Source organism: Ranitomeya imitator, chromosome 7, assembly GCF_032444005.1.
Source record: "Ranitomeya imitator isolate aRanImi1 chromosome 7, aRanImi1.pri, whole genome shotgun sequence".
Classification (NCBI taxonomy): Eukaryota; Metazoa; Chordata; class Amphibia; order Anura; family Dendrobatidae; genus Ranitomeya; species Ranitomeya imitator.
In genome coordinates this window covers 224,548,457-224,571,582 of record NC_091288.1, presented here as the reverse complement: position 1 = coordinate 224,571,582, position 23,126 = coordinate 224,548,457, and the positions used below count along the sequence as shown (strand labels likewise).

The 23,126-nt window shown below is 46.0% G+C and overlaps 2 protein-coding genes across 3 annotated transcripts in view; one reads left to right on the top strand and one right to left on the bottom strand.

Annotated features, from left to right (window-relative positions):
• The first annotated feature begins 1,078 nt into the window (after positions 1-1,078).
• Positions 1,079-12,444, top strand: LOC138645707 (ras-related protein Rab-35-like). Of its 2 annotated transcripts, none has more exons than XM_069735185.1 (7): positions 1,079-1,155; positions 7,129-8,064; positions 8,194-8,244; positions 9,614-9,737; positions 10,450-10,574; positions 11,144-11,268; positions 12,066-12,444. In XM_069735185.1, the coding sequence occupies exons 2-7, from the start codon at positions 8,010-8,012 to the stop codon at positions 12,189-12,191; spliced, it is 606 nt and encodes a 201-aa protein (XP_069591286.1). In that variant the 5' UTR covers positions 1,079-1,155; positions 7,129-8,009; the 3' UTR covers positions 12,192-12,444. The 2 variants fall into 2 exon arrangements, with proteins under 2 accessions (XP_069591286.1, XP_069591287.1); XM_069735186.1 differs by having other exon boundaries at positions 1,115-1,234.
• LOC138646244 (integrin alpha-M-like) overlaps positions 12,436-23,126 on the bottom strand; it is a 78,129-nt gene continuing 67,438 nt past the window's right edge. The window contains exons 23-37 of the mRNA XM_069735711.1: positions 22,781-22,935; positions 22,268-22,419; positions 22,083-22,187; positions 21,797-21,867; positions 21,524-21,665; positions 21,356-21,451; positions 21,146-21,225; positions 20,673-20,753; positions 20,217-20,283; positions 19,995-20,102; positions 18,266-18,352; positions 14,290-14,403; positions 12,845-12,949; positions 12,646-12,756; positions 12,436-12,572 (exon numbers count right to left, since the gene is read on the bottom strand). Of these exons, the coding sequence (XP_069591812.1) occupies positions 12,459-12,572; positions 12,646-12,756; positions 12,845-12,949; positions 14,290-14,403; positions 18,266-18,352; positions 19,995-20,102; positions 20,217-20,283; positions 20,673-20,753; positions 21,146-21,225; positions 21,356-21,451; positions 21,524-21,665; positions 21,797-21,867; positions 22,083-22,187; positions 22,268-22,419; positions 22,781-22,935 (1,588 nt within the window). The 3' untranslated portion in view covers positions 12,436-12,458. The remainder of the gene's footprint in view (positions 12,573-12,645; positions 12,757-12,844; positions 12,950-14,289; positions 14,404-18,265; positions 18,353-19,994; positions 20,103-20,216; positions 20,284-20,672; positions 20,754-21,145; positions 21,226-21,355; positions 21,452-21,523; positions 21,666-21,796; positions 21,868-22,082; positions 22,188-22,267; positions 22,420-22,780; positions 22,936-23,126) is intronic.

Here is a 23,126-nt window from a genome sequence, read left to right as displayed (position 1 = left end):
CCCCACTCTGCCTAATTTTACCTCACGTTTTCCCCACTCTGCTTACATTTTACCTCACGTTTTCCCCGTTCTGCCTACATTTTACCTCACGTTTTCCCCATTCTGCCTACATTTTACCTCACGTTTTCCCCACTCTGCTTACATTTTACCTCACGTTTTCCCCATTCTGCCTACATTTTACCACACGTTTTCCCCATTCTGCCTACATTTTACCTCACGTTTTCCCCACTCTGCCTACATTTTACCTCACGTTTTCCCCATTCTGCCTACATTTTACCTCACGTTTTCCCCACTCTGCTTACATTTTACCTCACGTTTTCCCCATTCTGCCTACATTTTACCTCACGTTTTCCCCACTCTGCCTACATTTTACCTCACGTTTTCCCCACTCTGCTTACATTTTACCTCACGTTTTCCCCACTCTGCCTACATTTTACCACACGTTTTCCCCATTCTGCCTACATTTTACCTCACGTTTTCCCCACTCTGCCTACATTTTACCTCACGTTTTCCCCATTCTGCCTACATTTTACCTCACGTTTTCCCCACTCTGCTTACATTTTACCTCACGTTTTCCCCATTCTGCCTACATTTTACCTCACGTTTTCCCCATTCTGCCTACATTTTACCTCACGTTTTCCCCACTCTGCCTACATTTTACCTCACGTTTTCCCCATTCTGCCTACATTTTACCTCACGTTTTCCCCATTCTGCTTACATTTTACCTCACGTTTTCCCCATTCTGCCTACATTTTACCTCACGTTTTCCCCATTCTGCTTACATTTTACCTCACGTTTTCCCCATTCTGCCTACATTTTACCTCACGTTTTCCCCATTCTGCCTACATTTTACCTCACGTTTTCCCTATCTCCCTGCATGGAGAAAGACCTTATTAAAACCTGTTAACCCTTGCTGTGCCTCCTGTCCGTCATGGCATTCCGCAACCTACTTACATGTACCTATAGATCCCCTCTGATCACATAGATCCCCCAGCTGAGACCAGGGGCTGGACATGGCGCCCCCGCACTACAGAGACCTGCTGTTGCCTGCAGCTGTGTCCGGAGCTGATTCATTCCTGCCGGACAGTCTGGGGAGGAGATAAGAGGAGGAAGAGGAGGAGACAGCGGAGACGTCCAGGGACAGCAGCACAGACAGTGAGTACAGAGACCCCCGGGACCAGAGACCGCAGCGACAGGAGACCCCCAGAAAGTGTGACAGAGGCTCAAAGAAAGTGTAAATAGTTATAATGTGTCTGTAGATGTGATCATATACTGACCCATGTGTACATATAGATCCCCTCTGATCACATACTGACCCCTCTGTACATATAGATCCCCTCTGATCACATCCTGATCCCTGTGTACATATAGATCCCCTCTGATCACATCCTGACCCATGTGTACATATAGATCCCCTCTGATCACATACTGACCCCTCTGTACATATAGATCCCCTCTGATCACATCCTGATCCCTGTGTACATATAGATCCCCTCTGATCACATACTGACCCCTCTGTACATATAGATCCCCTCTGATCACATCCTGATCCCTGTGTACATATAGATCCCCTCTGATCACATCCTGACCCATGTGTACATATAGATCCCCTCTGATCACATCCTGACCCCTGTGTACATATAGATCCCCTCTGATCATATACTGTCCCCTGTGTACATATAGATCCCCTCTGATCACATCCTGACCCCTGTGTACATATAGATCCCCTCTGATCATATACTGACCCCTGTGTACATATAGATCCCCTCTGATCATATACTGTCCCCTGTGTACATATAGATACCCTCTGATCATATACTGTCCCCTGTGTACGTATAGATCCCCTCTGATCATATACTGTCCCCTGTGTACATATAGATCCCCTCTGATCATATACTGTCCCCTGTGTACATATAGATCCCCTCTGATCACATCCTGACCCCTGTGTACATATAGATCCCCTCTGATCATATACTGACCCCTGTGTACATATAGATCCCCTCTGATCACATCCTGATCCCTGTGTACATATAGATCCCCTCTGATCATATACTGACCCCTCTGTACATATAGATCCCCTCTGATCATATACTGACCCCTCTGTACATATAGATCCCCTCTGATCACATCCTGATCCCTGTGTACATATAGATCCCCTCTGATCATATACTGACCCCTCTGTACATATAGATCCCCTCTGATCACATCCTGATCCCTGTGTACATATAGATCTTATCTGATCACATCCTGATCCCTGTGTACATATAGATCTTATCTGATCACATCCTGATCCCTGTGTACATATAGATCCCCTCTGATCACATCCTGATCCCTGTGTACATATAGATCTTATCTGATCACATCCTGATCCCTGTGTACATATAGATCCCCTCTAATCACATCCTGATCCCTGTGTACATATAGATCCCCTCTGATCACATCCTGATCCCTGTGTACATATAGATCTTATCTGATCACATCCTGATCCCTGTGTACATATAGATCCCCTCTGATCACATCCTGACCCCTGTGTACATATAGATCTTATCTGATCACATCCTGATCCCTGTGTACATATAGATCCCCTCTGATCATATACTGACCCATGTGTACATATAGATCCCCTCTGATCACATCCTGATCCCTGTGTACATATAGATCCCCTCTGATCACATCCTGACCCATGTGTACATATAGATCCCCTCTGATCACATCCTGACCCCTGTGTACATATAGATCCCCTCTGATCACATCCTGACCCCTGTGTACATATAGATCCCCTCTGATCATATACTGACCCCTGTGTACATATAGATCCCCTCTGATCATATACTGTCCCCTGTGTACATATAGATACCCTCTGATCATATACTGTCCCCTGTGTACATATAGATCCCCTCTGATCACATACTGACCCCTCTGTACATATAGATCCCCTCTGATCACATCCTGATCCCTGTGTACATATAGATCCCCTCTGATCACATCCTGACCCATGTGTACATATAGATCCCCTCTGATCACATCCTGACCCCTGTGTACATATAGATCCCCTCTGATCACATCCTGACCCCTGTGTACATATAGATCCCCTCTGATCATATACTGACCCCTGTGTACATATAGATCCCCTCTGATCATATACTGTCCCCTGTGTACATATAGATCCCCTCTGATCATATACTGTCCCCTGTGTACATATAGATCCCCTCTGATCACATCCTGACCCCTGTGTACATATAGATCCCCTCTGATCATATACTGACCCCTGTGTACATATAGATCCCCTCTGATCACATCCTGATCCCTGTGTACATATAGATCCCCTCTGATCATATACTGACCCCTCTGTACATATAGATCCCCTCTGATCATATACTGTCCCCTGTGTACATATAGATACCCTCTGATCATATACTGTCCCCTGTGTACATATAGATCCCCTCTGATCACATACTGACCCCTCTGTACATATAGATCCCCTCTGATCACATCCTGATCCCTGTGTACATATAGATCCCCTCTGATCACATCCTGACCCATGTGTACATATAGATCCCCTCTGATCACATCCTGACCCCTGTGTACATATAGATCCCCTCTGATCATATACTGACCCCTGTGTACATATAGATCCCCTCTGATCATATACTGTCCCCTGTGTACATATAGATACCCTCTGATCATATACTGTCCCCTGTGTACGTATAGATCCCCTCTGATCATATACTGTCCCCTGTGTACATATAGATCCCCTCTGATCACATCCTGACCCCTGTGTACATATAGATCCCCTCTGATCATATACTGACCCCTGTGTACATATAGATCCCCTCTGATCACATCCTGATCCCTGTGTACATATAGATCCCCTCTGATCATATACTGACCCCTCTGTACATATAGATCCCCTCTGATCATATACTGACCCCTCTGTACATATAGATCCCCTCTGATCACATCCTGATCCCTGTGTACATATAGATCCCCTCTGATCATATACTGACCCCTCTGTACATATAGATCCCCTCTGATCACATCCTGATCCCTGTGTACATATAGATCTTATCTGATCACATCCTGATCCCTGTGTACATATAGATCTTATCTGATCACATCCTGATCCCTGTGTACATATAGATCCCCTCTGATCACATCCTGATCCCTGTGTACATATAGATCTTATCTGATCACATCCTGATCCCTGTGTACATATAGATCCCCTCTAATCACATCCTGATCCCTGTGTACATATAGATCCCCTCTGATCACATCCTGATCCCTGTGTACATATAGATCTTATCTGATCACATCCTGATCCCTGTGTACATATAGATCCCCTCTGATCACATCCTGACCCCTGTGTACATATAGATCTTATCTGATCACATCCTGATCCCTGTGTACATATAGATCCCCTCTGATCATATACTGACCCATGTGTACATATAGATCCCCTCTGATCACATCCTGATCCCTGTGTACATATAGATCCCCTCTGATCACATCCTGACCCATGTGTACATATAGATCCCCTCTGATCACATCCTGACCCCTGTGTACATATTGATCCCCTCTGATCACATCCTGACCCCTGTGTACATATAGATCCCCTCTGATCATATACTGACCCCTGTGTACATATAGATCCCCTCTGATCATATACTGTCCCCTGTGTACATATAGATACCCTCTGATCATATACTGTCCCCTGTGTACATATAGATCCCCTCTGATCATATACTGTCCCCTGTGTACATATAGATCCCCTCTGATCACATCCTGACCCCTGTGTACATATAGATCCCCTCTGATCATATACTGACCCCTGTGTACATATAGATCTTATCTGATCACATCCTGATCCCTGTGTACATATAGATCCCCTCTGATCACATCCTGACCCCTGTGTACATATAGATCCCCTCTTATCACATCCTGACCCCTGTGTACATATAGATCTTATCTGATCACATCCTGATCCCTGTGTACATATAGATCTTATCTGATCACATCCTGATCCCTGTGTACATATAGATCTTATCTGATCACATCCTGATCCATGTGTACATATAGATCCCCTCTGATCACATCCTGATCCATCTGTACATATAGATCCCCTCTGATCACATCCTGACCCCTGTGTACATATAGATCCCCTCTGATCATATACTGACCCCTGTGTACATATAGATCCCCTCTGATCATATACTGTCCCCTGTGTACATATAGATCCCCTCTGATCATTTACTGACCCCTGTGTACATATAGATCGTCTGATTATATACTGACCCCTGAGTATATATAGATCCCCTATAATCATATACTGACCCCTGTGTACATATAGATCCCCTGATCATATACTGACCCGTGTACATATAGATCCCCTCTAATCATATACTGACCCCTGTGTACATATAGATCCCCTGATCATATACTGACCCGTGTACATATAGATCCCCTCTAATCATATACTGACCCCTGTGTACATATAGATCCCCTCTAATCATATTCTGACCCCTGTGTACATATATATCCCCCTGATCATATACTGACCCCTGTGTACATATAGATAACCTCTGATCATATACTGACCCCTGAGCATATATATTTCCCCTCTAATCATATACTGACCCCTCTGTACATATAGACCCCCCCTGATCATATACTGACCCCTGTGTACGTATAGATCTCCTCTGATCATATACTGACCCGAGTGTATATATAGATCCCCTCCCCTCTGATCATATACTGACCCCTCTGTACATTTAGATCCCCTTTGATAACATACTGACCCCTGTGTACATATAGATCCCCTCAACTCATATACTAACCCCTCTGTACATATAGATCCCCCTGATCATATACTGTCCCCTGTGTACATATAGATCCCCTCTAATCATATACTGACCCGAGTATATATAGATCCCCTCAAATCATATACTAACCCCTCTGTACATATAGATCCCCCTGATCATATACTGACCCATGTGTACATATAGATCCCCTCTGATCATATACTGACCCGAGTTTATATAGATCCCCTCTAATCATATACTGACCCCTCTGTACATATAGATCCCCTCTGATCATATACTTATCCCTGTGTACATTTAGATCCCCTCTGATCACATACTGACCCCTGTGTACATATAAATCCCCCTGATCATATACTGACCCCTGTGTACATATAGATCCCCTCTAATCATATACTGACCCCTCTGTACATTTAGATCCCCTCTGATCACATACTGACCCCTTTGTACATATATATCCCCTCTGATCATATAATGACCCCTGAGTATATATAGATCCCCTCTAATCATATACTGACCCTCTGTACATATAGATTCCCCTTATCATATACTGACCCCTGTGTACATATAGATCCCATCTGATTATATACTGACACCTGAGTATATATAGATCCCCTCTAATCATATACTGACCCCTCTGTACATTTAGATCCCCTCTGATCACATACTGACCCCTTTGTACATATATATCCCCTCTGATCATATACTGACCCCTGAGTATATATAGATCCCCTCTAATGATATACTGACCCTCTGTACATATAGATTCCCCTTATCCTATACTGACCCCTGTGTACATATAGATCCCATCTGATTATATACTGACCTATCTGTGCATATAGATCTCCTCTGATTATATACTGACACCTGAGTATATATAGATCCCCTCTAATCATATACTGACCCCTGTGTACATATAGATCCCCTCTGATCATATACTGACCCCTGTGTACATATAGATCCCCTCTGATCATTTACCGACCCCTGTGTACATATAGATCCCCTCTGATCATATGATGACTTCTGTGTACATATAGATCCCTCTGATCATATACTAACCCCTCTGTACATATAGATCCCTTCTGATCATATGCTGATACATTGTTGCCTTTTTTACTTTTCCTTTTTCTGCCATTAATAGTTTTTTGTATGTCGTCTCATTGTTTTGTCATCAGAATCTGGTAATAATGTAACGTTGTGCGATTGTGGGGGAGTTTTTATAAACTTTAAGGAGCCTTCAGAATTATCCCCATTATGTGGTCAGGTTGAGTGTAGAGATCAGTGAATCTATGTGTTTTCTCTTCGTGTACAGGAAGAGCAGGGATTTCCTTCCCCTGAGATCAGCGAAAACAGCAACAGAGGCAAGAGCGAGCCGGAGAGTCCGCCGGACCGAGAGAGAGAGCCAGAGAGATCGTCTAACCTAGAGAGACCGCCTGACCGAGAGAGCAATAGAGAGCCGGAGAGACTGCCTACCAAGAGGGAGCCAGAGTAAAAGTCGGAGAGACGTCTGACCCAGAGAGAGAGCCAGACCAAGAGAGCCAAAAAGACCGCCTAAGCCAGAGAGAGAGAGCCGGAGAGATTGCCTGACCAAGAGAGAGAGAGAGCCAGGGAAAGCCGGAGAGACCACCTGACCAAGAGAGAGAGCCGGACCGAGAGAGCCAGAGACACGGCCTCACCGAGAGAGCCAGAGAGTGAGCCGGAGAGACCGCCTAACAGAGAGACAGAGCCAGAGAGAGACGGAAAGACCCTCTAACAGAGTGAGCGAGCTGGAGAGACCGCCTAATCCAGAGAGCCGGAGAGACCGCTGGACCGAGAGAGGGCCGGATACACTGTTTGTTAGAGAGCTAGAAACTCAGCGACTGCATAACAGAAAGGAGTCGGAGACAGTCAAATGGAGAAAGAAAGCCGGCAGACAGCCTGAACTAAAGAGACCCACTGCTGACGAGAGAGTGACGATGTGAAAATGCGTTTGGCTTTGCCGGTGAAGCTTTTCTTAATTTGAGAGAAAGGGAACGAGAGAATCATCTCGGAGGGAAGAGGACAGTGACGTTTTGGGCACTGAGGTCGTCCAGGGACTGGAGGCCGTGATACATCTGGGGCCAAGAAAGTCAGCGACATATTGTCATTGGCTCCAGGGTACAACAAGATTCATAACTGCAGACTGGGTAGTGCCAGACACCGGCGGACACCGTCATGGCTGCTAAAGACTATGATCATTTATTCAAGCTTCTGCTGATCGGAGACTCTGGTAAGTGCCTGGCAGGGAGCCTACTGTCACCTGGACCATGGAGGGACCTCCCTGCACCACCATCATGGCTGCTTTCTATCTTCTTGTTTTACTGGAGTTTTGGTATATGGTTGATTGTGTCTTCTGCAGGTGTGGGGAAGAGCAGCCTCCTCCTGAGATTCTCTGACAACTCCTTCTCCGGTGAGTGTGACAACTTTCCCAATGGGGCGCCAGCACTGTAACTTGTCAGATTCCCCGTGTCCATCACATTCCTGCTTCCATTCCATGATCTGCTCCCATCCCTTTCTGCAGTCCTCCATTATTACTCTACCTCATTCCAGTCTACTTCTTGCTTTTCCTTCTATTGGTCATGCAAACTCTGTCCTTTCTATTTCTTTAATTTTTCTGTCCTCCATACTTTGGCTCTCTGCCCTCACTTGGCGCCCTCCTCTCCCTGTGCTTGGCGCCCTCCTCTGCCCTTCTGCCCTTGCTTGGCACCCTCCTCTGCCCTTCCTTCTGCCGTTGCTTGGCGCCCTCCTCCGGCCTTCCCTTGTCCCCTGCTTGGCGCCCTCCGGCCTTCTCTTGTCCCCTGCTTGGCGCCCTCCGGCCTTCTCTTGTCCCCTGCTTGGCGCCCTCCGGCCTTCTCTTGTCCCCTGCTTGGCGCCTTCCGGCCTTTCCTTGTCCCCTGCTTGGTGCCTTCTCCAGCCTTCCCTCTGCCCCTGCTTGGCGTCCTCCTACTGATCTTCCCTCTGCTTCCCCTTGACGCCCTTCTCCAATCTTCCCTTGTCCCTTGCTTGGCGCCCTCCTCTGATCCTTCCCTCTGCCTTGTCTTGGTGCCCTCCTCAAATCATCCCTCTGCCTCCCCTTGGTGCCCTCCTCCAATCGTCCCTCTGCCTCCCCTTGGCGCCCTCCTCCGATCTTCTGTCTGCCTCCTCTTGGTGACCTCCTTCGATCGTCCCTCTGCCTCCTCTTGGTGCCCTCGTCCGATCGTCCCTCTACCTCCTCTTGGTGACCTCCTCCGATCGTCCCTCTGCCTCCTCTTGACGCCCTTCTCCGATCTTCCCTCTGCCTCCTTTTGGCACCTTCCAATGATCTTCCCCCTGCCTTCCCTTGGTGCACTCCTCCGATCTTCCCTCTGCCTCCTCTTGACGCCCTTCTCCGATCTTCCCTCTGCCTCCTTTTGGCACCTTCCAATGATCTTCCCTCTGCCTTCCCTTGGTGCACTCCTCCGATCTTCCCTCTGCCTCTTTTGGTGACCTCCTCTGATCTTCCTTCTGTCTTCTCTTGGTGTCCTCCTCTGATCTTTCCTGTGCCTCCTCTTGGCGCCCTCCTCCGATCTTCCCTCCTTCCCTCTGCACTTGCTTGGCGCCATCCTCTGATCTTCCCTTGTCCCTTTTTTTGCACCCTCCTCGGGGCATTTCCTCTACTCTCGCTTGGCGCCCTTCTCCGGGCCTTTCCTCTGTCCCCGCTTGTTGCTCTTCTCCGGGCCTTTCCTCTGTTCCCTCTTTCCACAGCCTTGTTTTTTCCGTTGCATTCTGTGCATCATTTTCCTTTCGTTGGACCCGTACAGGAAGCTACATAACAACAATCGGAGTTGACTTTAAGATTCGGACTCTTGTTCTGGATGGAGAACGAGTAAAACTTCAGATCTGGGACACGGCCGGTCAAGAGAGGTTTCGGACTATCACATCGACGTAAGCAAAATTATGGATGTTTGAGTGGGAACATCTCCCGTTGTGGCGAGTGCCCAGCTGGTGTAAGGAGACCTATAGGCTGTGCAATGCTCCTCTGGGAAATTAAATAGGCTAATCTAATTCAAAGGGGAAGAAGACAGGACCTCTAGTGCCACCTATTGGATGTAACAATTCTGAAAGTCCATCTTGACCCTTTATGAGCCTTGTCACAGGACTAAGGTTAAAATCCAAACAAAACTCTCCTGTTGTAGACGCGTGTTTTTAGGATGTTTGAACCTCATCAGAGCAAATCATAAGATGTGATTTAACTGGGTAAGAGGCCTCTAATAGGATCCTTGTGGAGAGCGTCCAGCCGGTCTAAGGAGACTTCTAGCCCATGCCTTGGTACTCAGGGAAATTAAATATGCAAAAATCCTCTCCCCCAGCCAAATACGACCTCCTGCTTAGCACTGATGAGGGGCAAATACCACAAAATGTGTGTCAGCAAATGGGGCAAAAGCCAAAAATGTGACACTTGGTCATGTGTCTTGGCTCCTTTAAGGGTTGATATTGTCTTTTAGGATAAGAAGCCACTTGCAACAAGTGGCAGTGGGGTTCTAGTCCTCTCCTCTCTGAAGAAGCAGGTGTGGGGTAGTCACGGGCTGGGTGGGCACAGTGGGGATGGCGCACGCTCAGCAGATAATCGCAGTGATCTGTCCAATCCTTTACTCAGGTATTACCGGAACACACACGGGGTCATCGTGGTTTATGACGTCACCAACCCTGAATCTTTTGTAAACGTGAAACGGTGGCTGCACGAAATAACGCAGAATTGTGACTCTGTGTGCACAGTGCTCGGTGAGTGCACCTCAGTGCAGAATATAACCTGGGGGGGGGGGGGGGGGGACCGAGGAGCAGCCAGAGCCAATGTGTCAGGAGCAGCCGTTCATGACCTCATGAGACTAACACCTGGCGAGGCACCATGTGCAGGTATTGTTCATTACTGACTGCCTCTCTGTGCTGCATATAATTGTTCCATCTCCTGTACTATACACTGCCTCTGTGTGCTGCATAGACTTGTTCCATCTCCTGAACTATACACTGCCTCTGTGTGCTGCATAGACTTGTTCCATCTCCTGTACTATACACTGCCTCTCTGTGCTGCATAGACTTGTTCCATCTCCTGTACTATACACTGCCTCTCTGTGCTGCATAGACTTGTTCCATCTCCTATACTATACATTGCCTCTCTGTGCAGCACAGACTGGATTCATTTTCTGAGTTTTCTGGCTGCTGCAGTTCATTGGTCTACTTGTTTTAGTGGCATCTGGTCCCTGAGCGCCATCAGTCCTGCAGAATATTCTGCCTGTGTCAACTGACCCCGGGATCCGGCACTGACCGCAGCTGTGTGCAATTTGCCATTACAGTGGGTAATAAGGACGACGACCCGTCCCGAAAACGCGTGGAGACGGCGGACGCCAAGAGGTTCAGTGACCAGATGGGAGTGAGGATGTACGAGACGAGTGCGAAGGAAAACCGCAACGTAGAGGAGGTGACACCCCGAATATGTCATGTATAGCCCTCCAGTGCTGATATAATCCCATGTGACTGCTATCAGCCCCTCTTATAACGCTCCAGTACTGATATAACCCCCAGACATTAGAGCAGATGTCATTCACCACTTTAGCAGCATAATATCTAATCGCTACCTGAGATTCTGGTCACAGGAAGAAGCTGAGACATTTGCCGAAATAAATCATTTAATATTACTTACAACAAAATTTGGAACCAGGGAAAACCTCAACTGAGCGCTGAGGATCAGATAAATGGATGAATGCACCATAGGTACAGAGAGCGGTGGCCGAAGTGCAGATGCTTCACCTCTGGTATCTCAGCCTGTGATACACGCTCCCTGCATCATATGGAAGTCGGTGAATCTGGGGAGGATATGAAGCTTTAATAGTGAAGGATTGAAAGTGGCCTTGGTGATATCCTCTGGGGTGGAGTGACACTCAGACCTTCACTTTGGACTCCGCTCTCTGTAGCCTTGGTGCATTTATCCGATCCTGTTTCTCGCTCGGTGCTCCGTTGAGGTTTTCCTAGTTTTCCAGTTTCATAATAACGAATATCGTAAATGATTTATTTCGGCAGATGTCTCTTCGCTATCCGGTGACCAGCGTCTCAGGTAGTGCTTTGATGTAGTCGGTTCTCGACTCCTGTGTCTGCCCTCAGCCTAGAGGGGGGCACTCCATGTACCAGCACTAGGCCAGCCTCCACCCTGTTGTGGCCCCGATACTCGAGGGACCCCAGATGCGGTGCTACTCTCATTTTTGGTCTTCTTTCCTGCAGATGTTCTTGTCGGTGACTCGTCTGGTACTGAGGATGAAGAAGGAATCCCAGGCCCGGCTGCGGCCCACCGAGGTGGTGACCATCACCAAGACCAAGAAGAAGCCCCATGTCAAGAGATGCTGCTGAGGCCTTGGGACCCACCTGGAGTTGCTGCTGTGTGGGAAACGCCCCGCGGCAAGGGGACGTGCATATATATATAGGGCGCGGACAGCCGCAGCTGTGCTCCCGTTCATTTATTGGCACCTTTCTAAACAGCATTCATTCTGCTTTACATTGACCAATCAGGCGGCAAATATAATGCCCCGCCCCTGAGGACATTCCGATTATTTTTGCATTCAGATGATTAACAGTTAATAATAAAGGTTTTGTATCAGCGCCATCTCCATGTCGTCATCACGCCGGAGCTCCGCCCTCTGCAGGCTCCGCCCCCTGCACCTCTGACATCACCACGTGCTCTTCTCCGGGACCTTCCAGCAACTCCTTATACTGACGCCTGAAGAATCCCAACTGTAAGTAAAGGTAGAGTCAGTACTGATACCGGTCCTTAAACCCTCTGTGCTGCTGTGGAGAGTCGCCTTACCTTGTGTAGCCCCGCAGTGATGACTGCCAGCAGCAGCAGCCCCCCCACACTGCCCCCTATAATCAGGGGGTAGTAGCTGTATTCGGGGGGGATCTCCAGTGTGGTCTGTGCCTGCAGTGTATAGGGAAGTGCAGAGTGAGATCAGGGACCCTCAGCCGCCCCACAGCTCGCGACAACCCTAACAAGTGCGGGCAACAACCTGAGCTCGGGTGAAAGGTCGCTCCCGCTCCAGGATGTGCTGGAAGAGCCGGCGATTGTAGACCACCTCTGCCGAAGACTGAAGGGAAATGCTCTGCAGCCCTGTCTGATAGCAGAAAACAAAAGTCTGCACCACCGACCATCATATACCGTCATCAGGCAGCATTATATGGAGCAGTTATAGGGGGGGCAGCATTATAGTAGTTATATTCTTCTACATAGGAGGCAGTATTATATTCTTGTACATAGGGGCAGTATTATAGTAGTTATATTCTTGTACATAGGGGCAGTATTATAGTAGTTATATTCTTGTACATAGGGAGCAGTATTATAGTAGATATATTCTTGTACATAGGGGCAGTATTATAGTAGTTATATTCTTGTACACAGGAGCAGTATTATAGTAGTTATATTCTTGTACATAGTGGCAGTATTATACTAGTTATTTTCTTGTACATAGTGGCAGTATTATAGTAGTTATATTCTTGTACATAGTGGCAGTATTATAGCAGTTATATTCTTGTACATAGGGGCAGTATTATAGTAGTTATATTCTTGTACATAGTGGCAGTATTATAGTAGTTATATTCTTGTACATAGTGGCAGTATTATACTAGTTATTTTCTTGTACATAGAGGGCAGTATTATAGTAGTTATATTCTTGTACATAGGAGCAGTATTATAGTGGTTATATTCTTGTACATAGGGGCAGTATTATAGTAGTTATATTCTTGTACATAGGAGCAGTATTATAGTAGTTATATTCTTGTACATAGGGGCAGTATTATAGCAGTTATATTCTTGTACATAGGGGCAGTATTATAGCAGTTATATTCTTGTACATAGTGGCAGTATTATACTAGTTATTTTCTTGTACATAGTGGCAGTATTATAATAGTTATATTCTTGTACATAGGGGCAGTATTATAGCAGTTATATTCTTGTACATAGGGGCAGTATTATAGCAGTTATATTCTTGTACATAGTGGCAGTATTATAGTAGTTATATTCTTGTACATAGTGGCAGTATTATACTAGTTATTTTCTTGTACATAGAGGGCAGTATTATAGTAGTTATATTCTTGTACATAGGAGCAGTATTATAGTAGTTATATTCTTGTACATAGGAGCAGTATTATAGTAGTTATATTCTTGTACATAGGGGCAGTATTATAGCAGTTATATTCTTGTACATAGGGGCAGTATTATAGGAGTTATATTCTTGTACATAGGGGCAGTATTATAGTAGTTATATTCTTGTACATAGGAGCAGTATTATAGTAGTTATATTCTTGTACATAGGGGCAGTATTATAGCAGTTATATTCTTGTACATAGGGGCAGTATTATAGCAGTTATATTCTTGTACATAGTGGCAGTATTATACTAGTTATTTTCTTGTACATAGAGAGCAGTATCATAATAGTTAAATCCTCAGTGTCCTCACTTGTGTGCTCCAGTCTGTTGTCACTTTTCCACTGATGGTGAAGGTCACCGGTGTCCCGTTCTCCAGATCTCTGATGTCACAGGTCATTCTGAGACAGATCCCCACTGAGCAGTTCTGTGGAAAGTGACAATGGTTGGGGCTAGTTATACTCGTGTCACGTTTTCTGTGCTGCTGTTTGTTTGATATGAGATTATTCGGTTTTTTTCTTGCTGCAAGCTTTTTACGTGTGAATTTGGGGTCAGTGATGTTGCTTCGATGGTGGTCTTGATGTGACGTGCTTTGGCTGCTATTACTCTTATGTTCTTGACAGTCCCTCCACCTCTAGCTGTAAAGCCCATGAGACCTGTGCCTCACATGATAACTACTGATGTTAGTAGGAACATAAGGTGGAACTTCTCTCCTTGTGGAGACCACCAAGCCTGTGACTTAAGGTACCGTTACACTAAACGACTTACCAACGATCACGACCAGCGATATGGCCTGGCCGTGATCGTTGGTAAGTCGTTGTGTGGTCGCTGGGGAGCTGTCACACAGACATCTCTCTCTAGCAACCAACGATCCGGGGAAAGACTTCGGCATCGTTGAAACTGTCTTCAACGATGCAGAAGTCCCCGGGTAACCAGGGTAAACATCGGGTTACTAAGTGCAGGGCCGCGCTTAGTAACCCGATATTTACCCTGGTTACCATTGTAAAAGTTAAAAAAAAAAAACAGTACATACTCACATTCTGATGTCTGTCACGTCCCCCGCCGTCAGCTTCCCTGCATATCACCCTCAGCACACATTTCACCACACATACACCAACCACGCCACATAAAAGTCGAAACACAAAAGTCGCCGCTCAAAACTCGCCACGCGCAAAACTCACCACATGCAAAACTAGGCTCACGCAAAACTCGACACACGTGCAAAACTCACCTCATGGGAAAACTCGCCACACGCAAAACTTGCACCCGCGGAAAAATTGCCACATGCACAAAAGTTGCAACACATGCAAAAGTTGCCTCACACAAAACTTGCACATACTCAAAAGGCACCACACATAAAACTCGCCACGCGCAAAACTCGCCATGCGCAAAATTTGCTGCACACAACTTACTACACTAACCTGTCACATGCAATTCGACACAGAAAAAGTTGCTACACGCATGTCGCCACACAAAACTCATCTCACAAAAGTCGCTACATGCATGTCACCACACGCACCTCAACACACACAACTTGACACACGAAACGCGCCCTAAAACACACACAAGTCTGGTATTATCCTTCAAAAATAAAAATCTGATTAATAAGCAGACAAACTACAAGAGCAACAAATGTACCATATAGGAAATCCGGCAGCTGTCAGTCACATGACCTGTCTATTATGTGTATGTGTGAGCTAATATATACTGCCAGGGGGGAGGGCTTCCTGTTGGCTGGGGATTTATCAGGCTGCCAATTTAGCTTACAAATACTGAGGTAAAAATATTGACCAAATAACGTGTGAACGAGGTCTAATACAGGAGGAAATGACATACAGATATATACTATGTACAGGGGAGATAACACACAGGTATATACTTTATAGAGGAGGAGATGACATACAGGTACATACTATATACAGGAGGAGATGACATACAGGTATATACAGGAGGAGATGACACACAGATATATACTATATACAGGGGAGATGACACACAGGTATATACTATATACAGGGGAGATGACACACAGGTATATACTATATACAGGAGGAGATGACATACAAGTATATACTATATATAGGAGGAGATGACATCACCGCTGTGCTCTGCTTTACGGCCGGCGCTGACAGTCAGTGCAGGGAAGCTGACGGCGGGGGACGTGACAGACATCAGAATGTGAGTATGTAGTGGTTTTTTTTTTTAACTTTTACAATGGTAACCAGGGTAAATATTGGGTTACTAAGCGTGGCCCTGCGCTTAGTAACCCGATATTTACCCTGGCTACAAGTGAACACATCGCTGGATCGGCGTCACACGCGCCGATCCAGCGATGACAGCGGGTGATCAGCGACCAAAAAAAGGTCCTGATCATTCCCCAGCGACCAACGATCTCCCAGCAGGGGCCTGATCATTGGTCGCTGTCACACATAACAAGATCATTAGCGGGATCGTTGCTACGTCACAAAAAGCATGACATTGCAACGATATCGTTAACGAAATCGTTGTGTGAAGGTACCTTTAGGCCCTGCAATGCTCCTCGGGGGAAATTATGCAAATAGCCTCTTCAGAAGGAAAAGGACTTGGTTTCTGGCGCCACCTTTTGGATGTAACAATGTAGGAGTGGTGGAGGTGTTCTACCCTGACACCACAAGTGGTTAAATGTATTTTATATTAATGTATGTTATCTGAACGTAAAACCCTCTGTGTCTGTAGTTTAGCTTAGTCTGGGGTAACTGCAAAGGCTGGCCCAGATTAGGGAGGAGGAAGTGAGAATTTGTGCAAGTTCAGATAGGTGCCTTCACACATCAGGTTTTTTGTTTCAGGCTAAATCTGGCTCTTTGGAGAAAAACCGGAACCGGAAAAAATAAAAACCGGAACTGGTTTTTCCCCCATTGACTTGTATTGGCGCCGGATGGCCCAGTGTTCCTTCCGGTTTCTTGCCGGCAAACAATCGATTCCGGCGTCTGGGAAAAAACGTCTACTGCAACGTTTTTTGTCTCCGGCGAAAAAGCCTGAAGCGCTTCCGGCTGTTTTCTAGAATGGAAGCCTATCGGAGCCGGAAGGTACCGATCCGGAAAATGGTGGATCCGGCGGCCTGATCCGGTTTTTTAAACTGAGCATGCTCCAAAAAATTTTTTTTTTATCCAATAATCTAGATAGGCTAGCCGGATCCGTCAAAATAAACGGATCTGTCGCATTAGTTTTTCACAATCTGCGCCAGATCCAGTTTTTCCAACATTCGCCGGATTTAGCCTGAAACAAAAAACCTGATGTGTGAAAGTAGCCTAAGAGAAAGTGTAGTGAAGTGACAGCAGTGGTCCTAGGCAGTAGGCTGCTAGGGACAGCGTGAGCTTGTTACTCTGTACAGTGGATTACCATACAACCCTTCAGTGCGAATCCGTCATGTCGGCCTAGGGACCTCGATATGAATGTTGGGGCTCTTGGGTGCATTAAGCCTGTGGATCTGCAGGAAAAGATGGACTCAAACTCTGTGAGAGGTAATGGTATGCAAGAGCACTGCTTGTGGGGGAGAAGAATTCCTAGTGCTGGAGGAGTTAGCAAGAGGGATGATCTGCCCATACCGAGAACTAGTGCTGAAGTTATGTCCTGTACCTGTGGGAAAGACTGTAACCTGTTGGGCCCTATCCTACTCGCTTCATTGTAATGACCATAGGCTGCCTAGTAGAAGTTTGACTGTTTTAATGAATTCAGTGTCCCCTGGATTGTGTGGTGAAGGTTCTGGAAGATGAAAGCCTGAAGCCAGTGGAGGCCTGCGGGCCACAATGAAGTGTGATGTACCCCACACACCAGGACTTTGACATGATTTTCCTGTAGGGTGCCAGAGCAAGCAGAATCAGCAGCTCGCCCACGACTACCTCGCACTGGCACCATACAACAATCTTAGCAGTCAATATCCACCCTTTAAAGAGTCTCACCACATGACCCATCACATGTCTGCAAATGGAGTGTCTGGTTTGGCTTTTTATCCCAAATCTTGTGATAAGGCTCCTTAAAGGGTCGCTATTGCCTTTTAGGAGGGCTACATCCCATAGGTAGCACCAGAGCCATTTGAAGAGGCTATTTGCATGTTGAAATAAAGGAAATTTCATGTCCGTAAGCTCCCGATGTATGCTGCCCTAGGAGACTCGACATTTACTGTGGCCTCCATACAGGTCATCCATAAATCTTGGAGAACGACTCTTCACTTTTTGACATTTTCCAGTGTTTCAGAGATTTTTGTATTGATCCTTGTATTTATGGCAGATGATGTATTGATTGATACTTACGAAAACCGGCTCCAGTTTCAGCAATTCTTTAAAGCTCTTAGCTCCCAATGGTTCCTCCAGATTGGTGACGCACATGGCATTCTCTGGCTGGAAGGACACAAACGCAGTCAGATTTCTGCTCCGGTCACATGTGGTTGATCGTTTCTGATCCTATCAATGCCAGGGAAGTGACCTGGCACAGACGCCGGTAAATAGACTATTTTGTAGTTGTTAGATGTGGTGTAACATAATGTATCTGTCAAGTCTTCAGTGCCCGTGCAACAAGCTCTATCGTAGCAGAACGTTCTCATGGCTAGTGTGGTCTTTCCTTCCAGATCCCCAGCTATGACCTTATGTCCTCTCCATATATTCCTTGTTTTGAAGGTCAAGCACTGTGTATTCTTCATGATTTTTTCTCCAGAAATTGTGTTACAATGTGTTGCTCTAGTAATCGTTAGAGGCAGTAGTTATGGGATCGGTACAGGAAGGCCATACGTCGACATCTTCTTGGACCTCCCAATTGTTGTGAAGAATTTTTTTTTTTAGTTAGTTAATTACAGTTGGTGGTTTTGGGTTGGGGTTGATGGATAAGGGCTGCTGGACCTGGACAGTAAGGGTATGTTCACACGTTCAGGATTTCCATCCTTTTTTTTTCAGGACAGTTTTTTTAAAAAACTGCAGCTCTTGGCAGAAAACGCAGGTCCTTTTTTTGTCCTTTTTTGATGCGTTTTTGATGCGTTTTTTGATGCGTTTTTTTATCCTTTTTTTACTGTGTGTTTCCTAGGAAGCTTTTTAGGGCTAAAATGGCTGAAAATACCCTAACCCTAACCCTACCCCTAACCCTACCCCTAACCCTACCCCTAACCCTAACCCTATTCTAACCTTAGTGAAAAAATTCTTAATTTTTTTTATTGTCCCTACCAATGGGGGTGACAAAGTGGGGGGGGTGTCATTTACTATTTTTTTATTTTGATCACTGAGATAGGTTATATCTCAGTGATCAAAATGCACTTTGGAGCGAATCTGCCGGCCGGCAGATTCGGCGGGCGCACTGCGCATGCGCCCGCCATTTTGCAAGATGGCGGCGCCCAGGGAGAAGACGGCCGGACGGACACCGGGACGCCGGGTAAGTATAAGGGGGGGAGATTAGGGCACGGGGGGGGCATCGGAGCACGGGGGGGCAGCCACACTCCGCCCACGCACTTCCGCCCGCTCCCCCGCACTTCCTGCTGCAGCGGTTCTGCACATCAAATCACAGTAAAACCCGCAGATATATTTTTGATCTGCGGGTTTTACTGCGATTTTGACCTCACAATGGAGGTCTATGGGTGCAGAACCGCTGCGGTTCAGGAAAAAGAATTGACATGCTCCTTCTTTTTTACCGCGGCTATTCAGCGCGGCTTTTTACACTAAATTCCGGATCATGTGCACAGCAGTGACTGTTTTCCATAGGGTTACATTGTTATGTACCCTGCATGGAAAACAGCTGCGGAACCGCAGCGGCAATACCGCTGCGGTTCCGCAGTAAAAAACGCACTGTGTGAACATGGCCTAAGAGGTCTTAGGTGAGAGGAGGTTAGGCTCAGAGTTGGTTGGGTCTTCTCCCATGAGGATGGAGCCCTCACCAATCTGATGCTTCACCTTCCAGTTGTCTATGCAGTCGTTTACTAGTCATTGGCATCGTTCTGCATTGGTGGTTCATTAGTTACTGACTTTTGAGGTATGATAACATTGACACGGTATTTGGTACCTGAGTGCTGGTGATGTTTGGTTTCACCCATACTGATGTGTTTCCCAGTTGGAGGGGGACCATGAATATGATGGAGACAGGCAGCTGGCGCTGGCCCAGATTAATCACCTGCAGGGGCAAGAGCAAGCGGCCATTCAGTGATTTCATATGACTTTGTGTATTATTGAGGTCTACAGTCATTGTTCTATGATCTGTGGACGTCCATGTGCTGTGTGTGCTCACCTGGTACACATGGTTGATGCTGTGGTCCGAGGATGAGAAATTCTGATGTTTACTGGTATTTTCTTGTCTGCACCAAATTCAGAGCATATATGTAAGGGCTGAGCCTTCTCTAAAAAGCCTCTAATCATAGACGAACAATGCTCTTGGACTGACATGAGGAAACTCTGAAGACAGGAAGACGATGGAAACCACCTCACTCTCAAATCTATTCCCAGGTCTCACAAAAAATAGACTTTCCACTAGGGTTCCACTTTCATGTTCCTCTTTCTCCAGCCTCTGTGGCTCAGACCATGGCCACTGCTCTTGCCTGTCATTGCTCGACTATTGTTTGCATAGACCCTTTCCAGTCAAAATATTTTCTTACTTCAGTGGTCACATACTCTATTGATGGGTCATTTGTACAGTAGTATTTGCTTGGGTGTATCTGTCTTTTAGCCCTCTTCATTACATGCTCACCTATTGATGGCCACATAGACTGAATAGAGGACTCTAACCCAAGACGATGCTATCAGCTGATTGGAAGGTCCTCCATTATCACTGTAGGGGAAAAAGAGTGTCACAACAGCTCAGATTTGGGAATGTCTAGAGCAGAGGTCTCAAACTGCATTCCTGGAGGGCCGCAAACAAGTCATGTTTTCAGGATTTCCTTGTATTGCACTGGTGATAATTTAATCACCTGCACAGAATGATTCCAGCACCTTGTGCAATGCGAAGGAAATCTTGAAAACACGCATGGTTTGAGGCCCTCGAGGAATGCAGTTTGAGACCCCTGGTTTAGATGGTCTTTTAGGATGGACTATGTCCCTGGTTGCTATGGAGCTTATACTATATACAGATTATGGTCTCCAAAGCCCTTAAAGCATGGTGTAGAGGTTTGAGAAGAGACCTCAAGACATTGCCAGATCCTCTCAAGTGTAATTGTTAGTTACCTGCTCACATTGGCTCTTAAAGTCAATGTCTCTCCCAGATCTGCCATCGGAGCTACGTAAAAACTGACCAAGAAGACTGCCTAAAAGAGATGCAAACCCTCAGTAAGACTGATGAGTATTGTCCACATTGTGTGGATGCCGTCCACATTCCCCTTGGGTTGTCTACATCTTCTTCAGACTGTCTTTCCTTTAATATTGAAAGGCTCTTACCGTAGTGTTGGGTTTCAGCAGAGGTCGGTTCACTCCACAATTTACCACTCTCTCGTTCTTGAGAGTCGAGCATGTGATTGTAATGTGCTTGTTGCTCTAGAGGATGAACAATTAAGAACGTTACCCAAGTGTCTCTGGACAAGACCTGGCCTTGACATGAAGACATACCTTGGTGAGAGTTACCCTGCGATAAGACAGTCCATGTGGAAAGGGAATGAGAACACGAGTGTTGTAGGAATCATCTCCCAGGTTCTTCACTGATACTGTGATATTGACATCATGAAACCAACCAACCACCAACTGCGTGAGACTGTCACAACACAACAAAAACCATCAAGAGGCCAACAGAACAGATACGGTCATCTACCACGACATTACAGGGACAGAGATACGGGTGGAAAATGTTTCTGAATTAATTGAGGCTGAGCGTTTTTTCCTTACTTGGTGAATGTCAGATTCACCCTCAGATCATCTTTGCACCCACCATCTCCGCCACAGTTCTCAAATAATATCTGTAAAAAGTAATGGTAATGCATTATTTCATCTGTAAGATGTTGGCACTGATGGCCAGTAACAAATATCCATAATCTTAGTTACAGCCGCGTAGCTGCAGTTTTAGGCCATCAATGGCTGGAGAGCGGTTCTACTTAAAATGGTAGTGTATAGTAACTAACTGAAAACCTGAATGGTGAGGAGCCATGGGTGCAGGTGTGTTCTGCTTTCCTACCTCTTTTATCAAAGTGGATCGTGAATCCTCACTCAGGATGGCATTTCCAATCAAGGAATAGTTGAGAGCAGCACGGAGAGGAGTAAAGTAGTCTTCCACACACTCCTAGGAAATTGGAGCAGGAGAACGATGAGAATACTGACTGTCCATGGTGCTAGGATGTAGAAGGTGTGGAAGCAACTTACCGGTAGCTCAACAGAATGATGCCGACAATTGTAATTATCATTTAAAGTCAATGTTTCCTTAATGGACCGTCCACCACTGGAGAAGAGGGCCCGTGTGTTAGTGTGGCCTGCATCCAGCAGGACATTGTATGTCAGCTGCCCAAAGTGTTCACCTAACCAAGAGAAGAACCTATCACTTACTGAGGATCCATGAGTGGGGACCCTACAGAGGCCACAGCCCCTAATGACCATAATATATATTCTTCAAAATCTCAGGTCCAGTCTTGTACATTCAGATCAGTGGCAGTTCTGATCCCACTGGTCACCTCATTGTGGAAATTGTTTTCCTGGAGTACATTCACGGCAAGATTGTTGTGTGAATCAAGTGTAGTCACGTCATTCCTCCTGTTCCTGAACCCTACTTGGAGCCCGTCAAACCTGGATCTAGTGGCAATTGCACATCTTTGTAGGACAATGTCAATACTTCTGTATTATATACAAGGAATATATAGGGGGATCTTGGTCTTCACTCACCAGAAACGTTTTTGCTTTTTAAGTGGACATTAAAACACACAGTGATGGTTGTCACGGGCCCATGTCTGTGGTAGTCTGCACATTCATAGAGACTGCGTGAAATCTCACTAGGATCAAACATTATGGAGACTGAGATATTCAGCACAGGACAGGATCTGCAAGAAGAGTCCATGGTGAATGGTTAGAAGTAACGGAGCCGCAATGATCATAGACTGAACATTCTGTGGATCGCCTGATAATAAATGAGACGCACAACAAATGTGATCATTTCTGGTGGTTTTAGTAGCCTTGCTGTAATGTGGAAAATATAAATGAAAATTCTTATTGACGCACATTGTCTACGGCA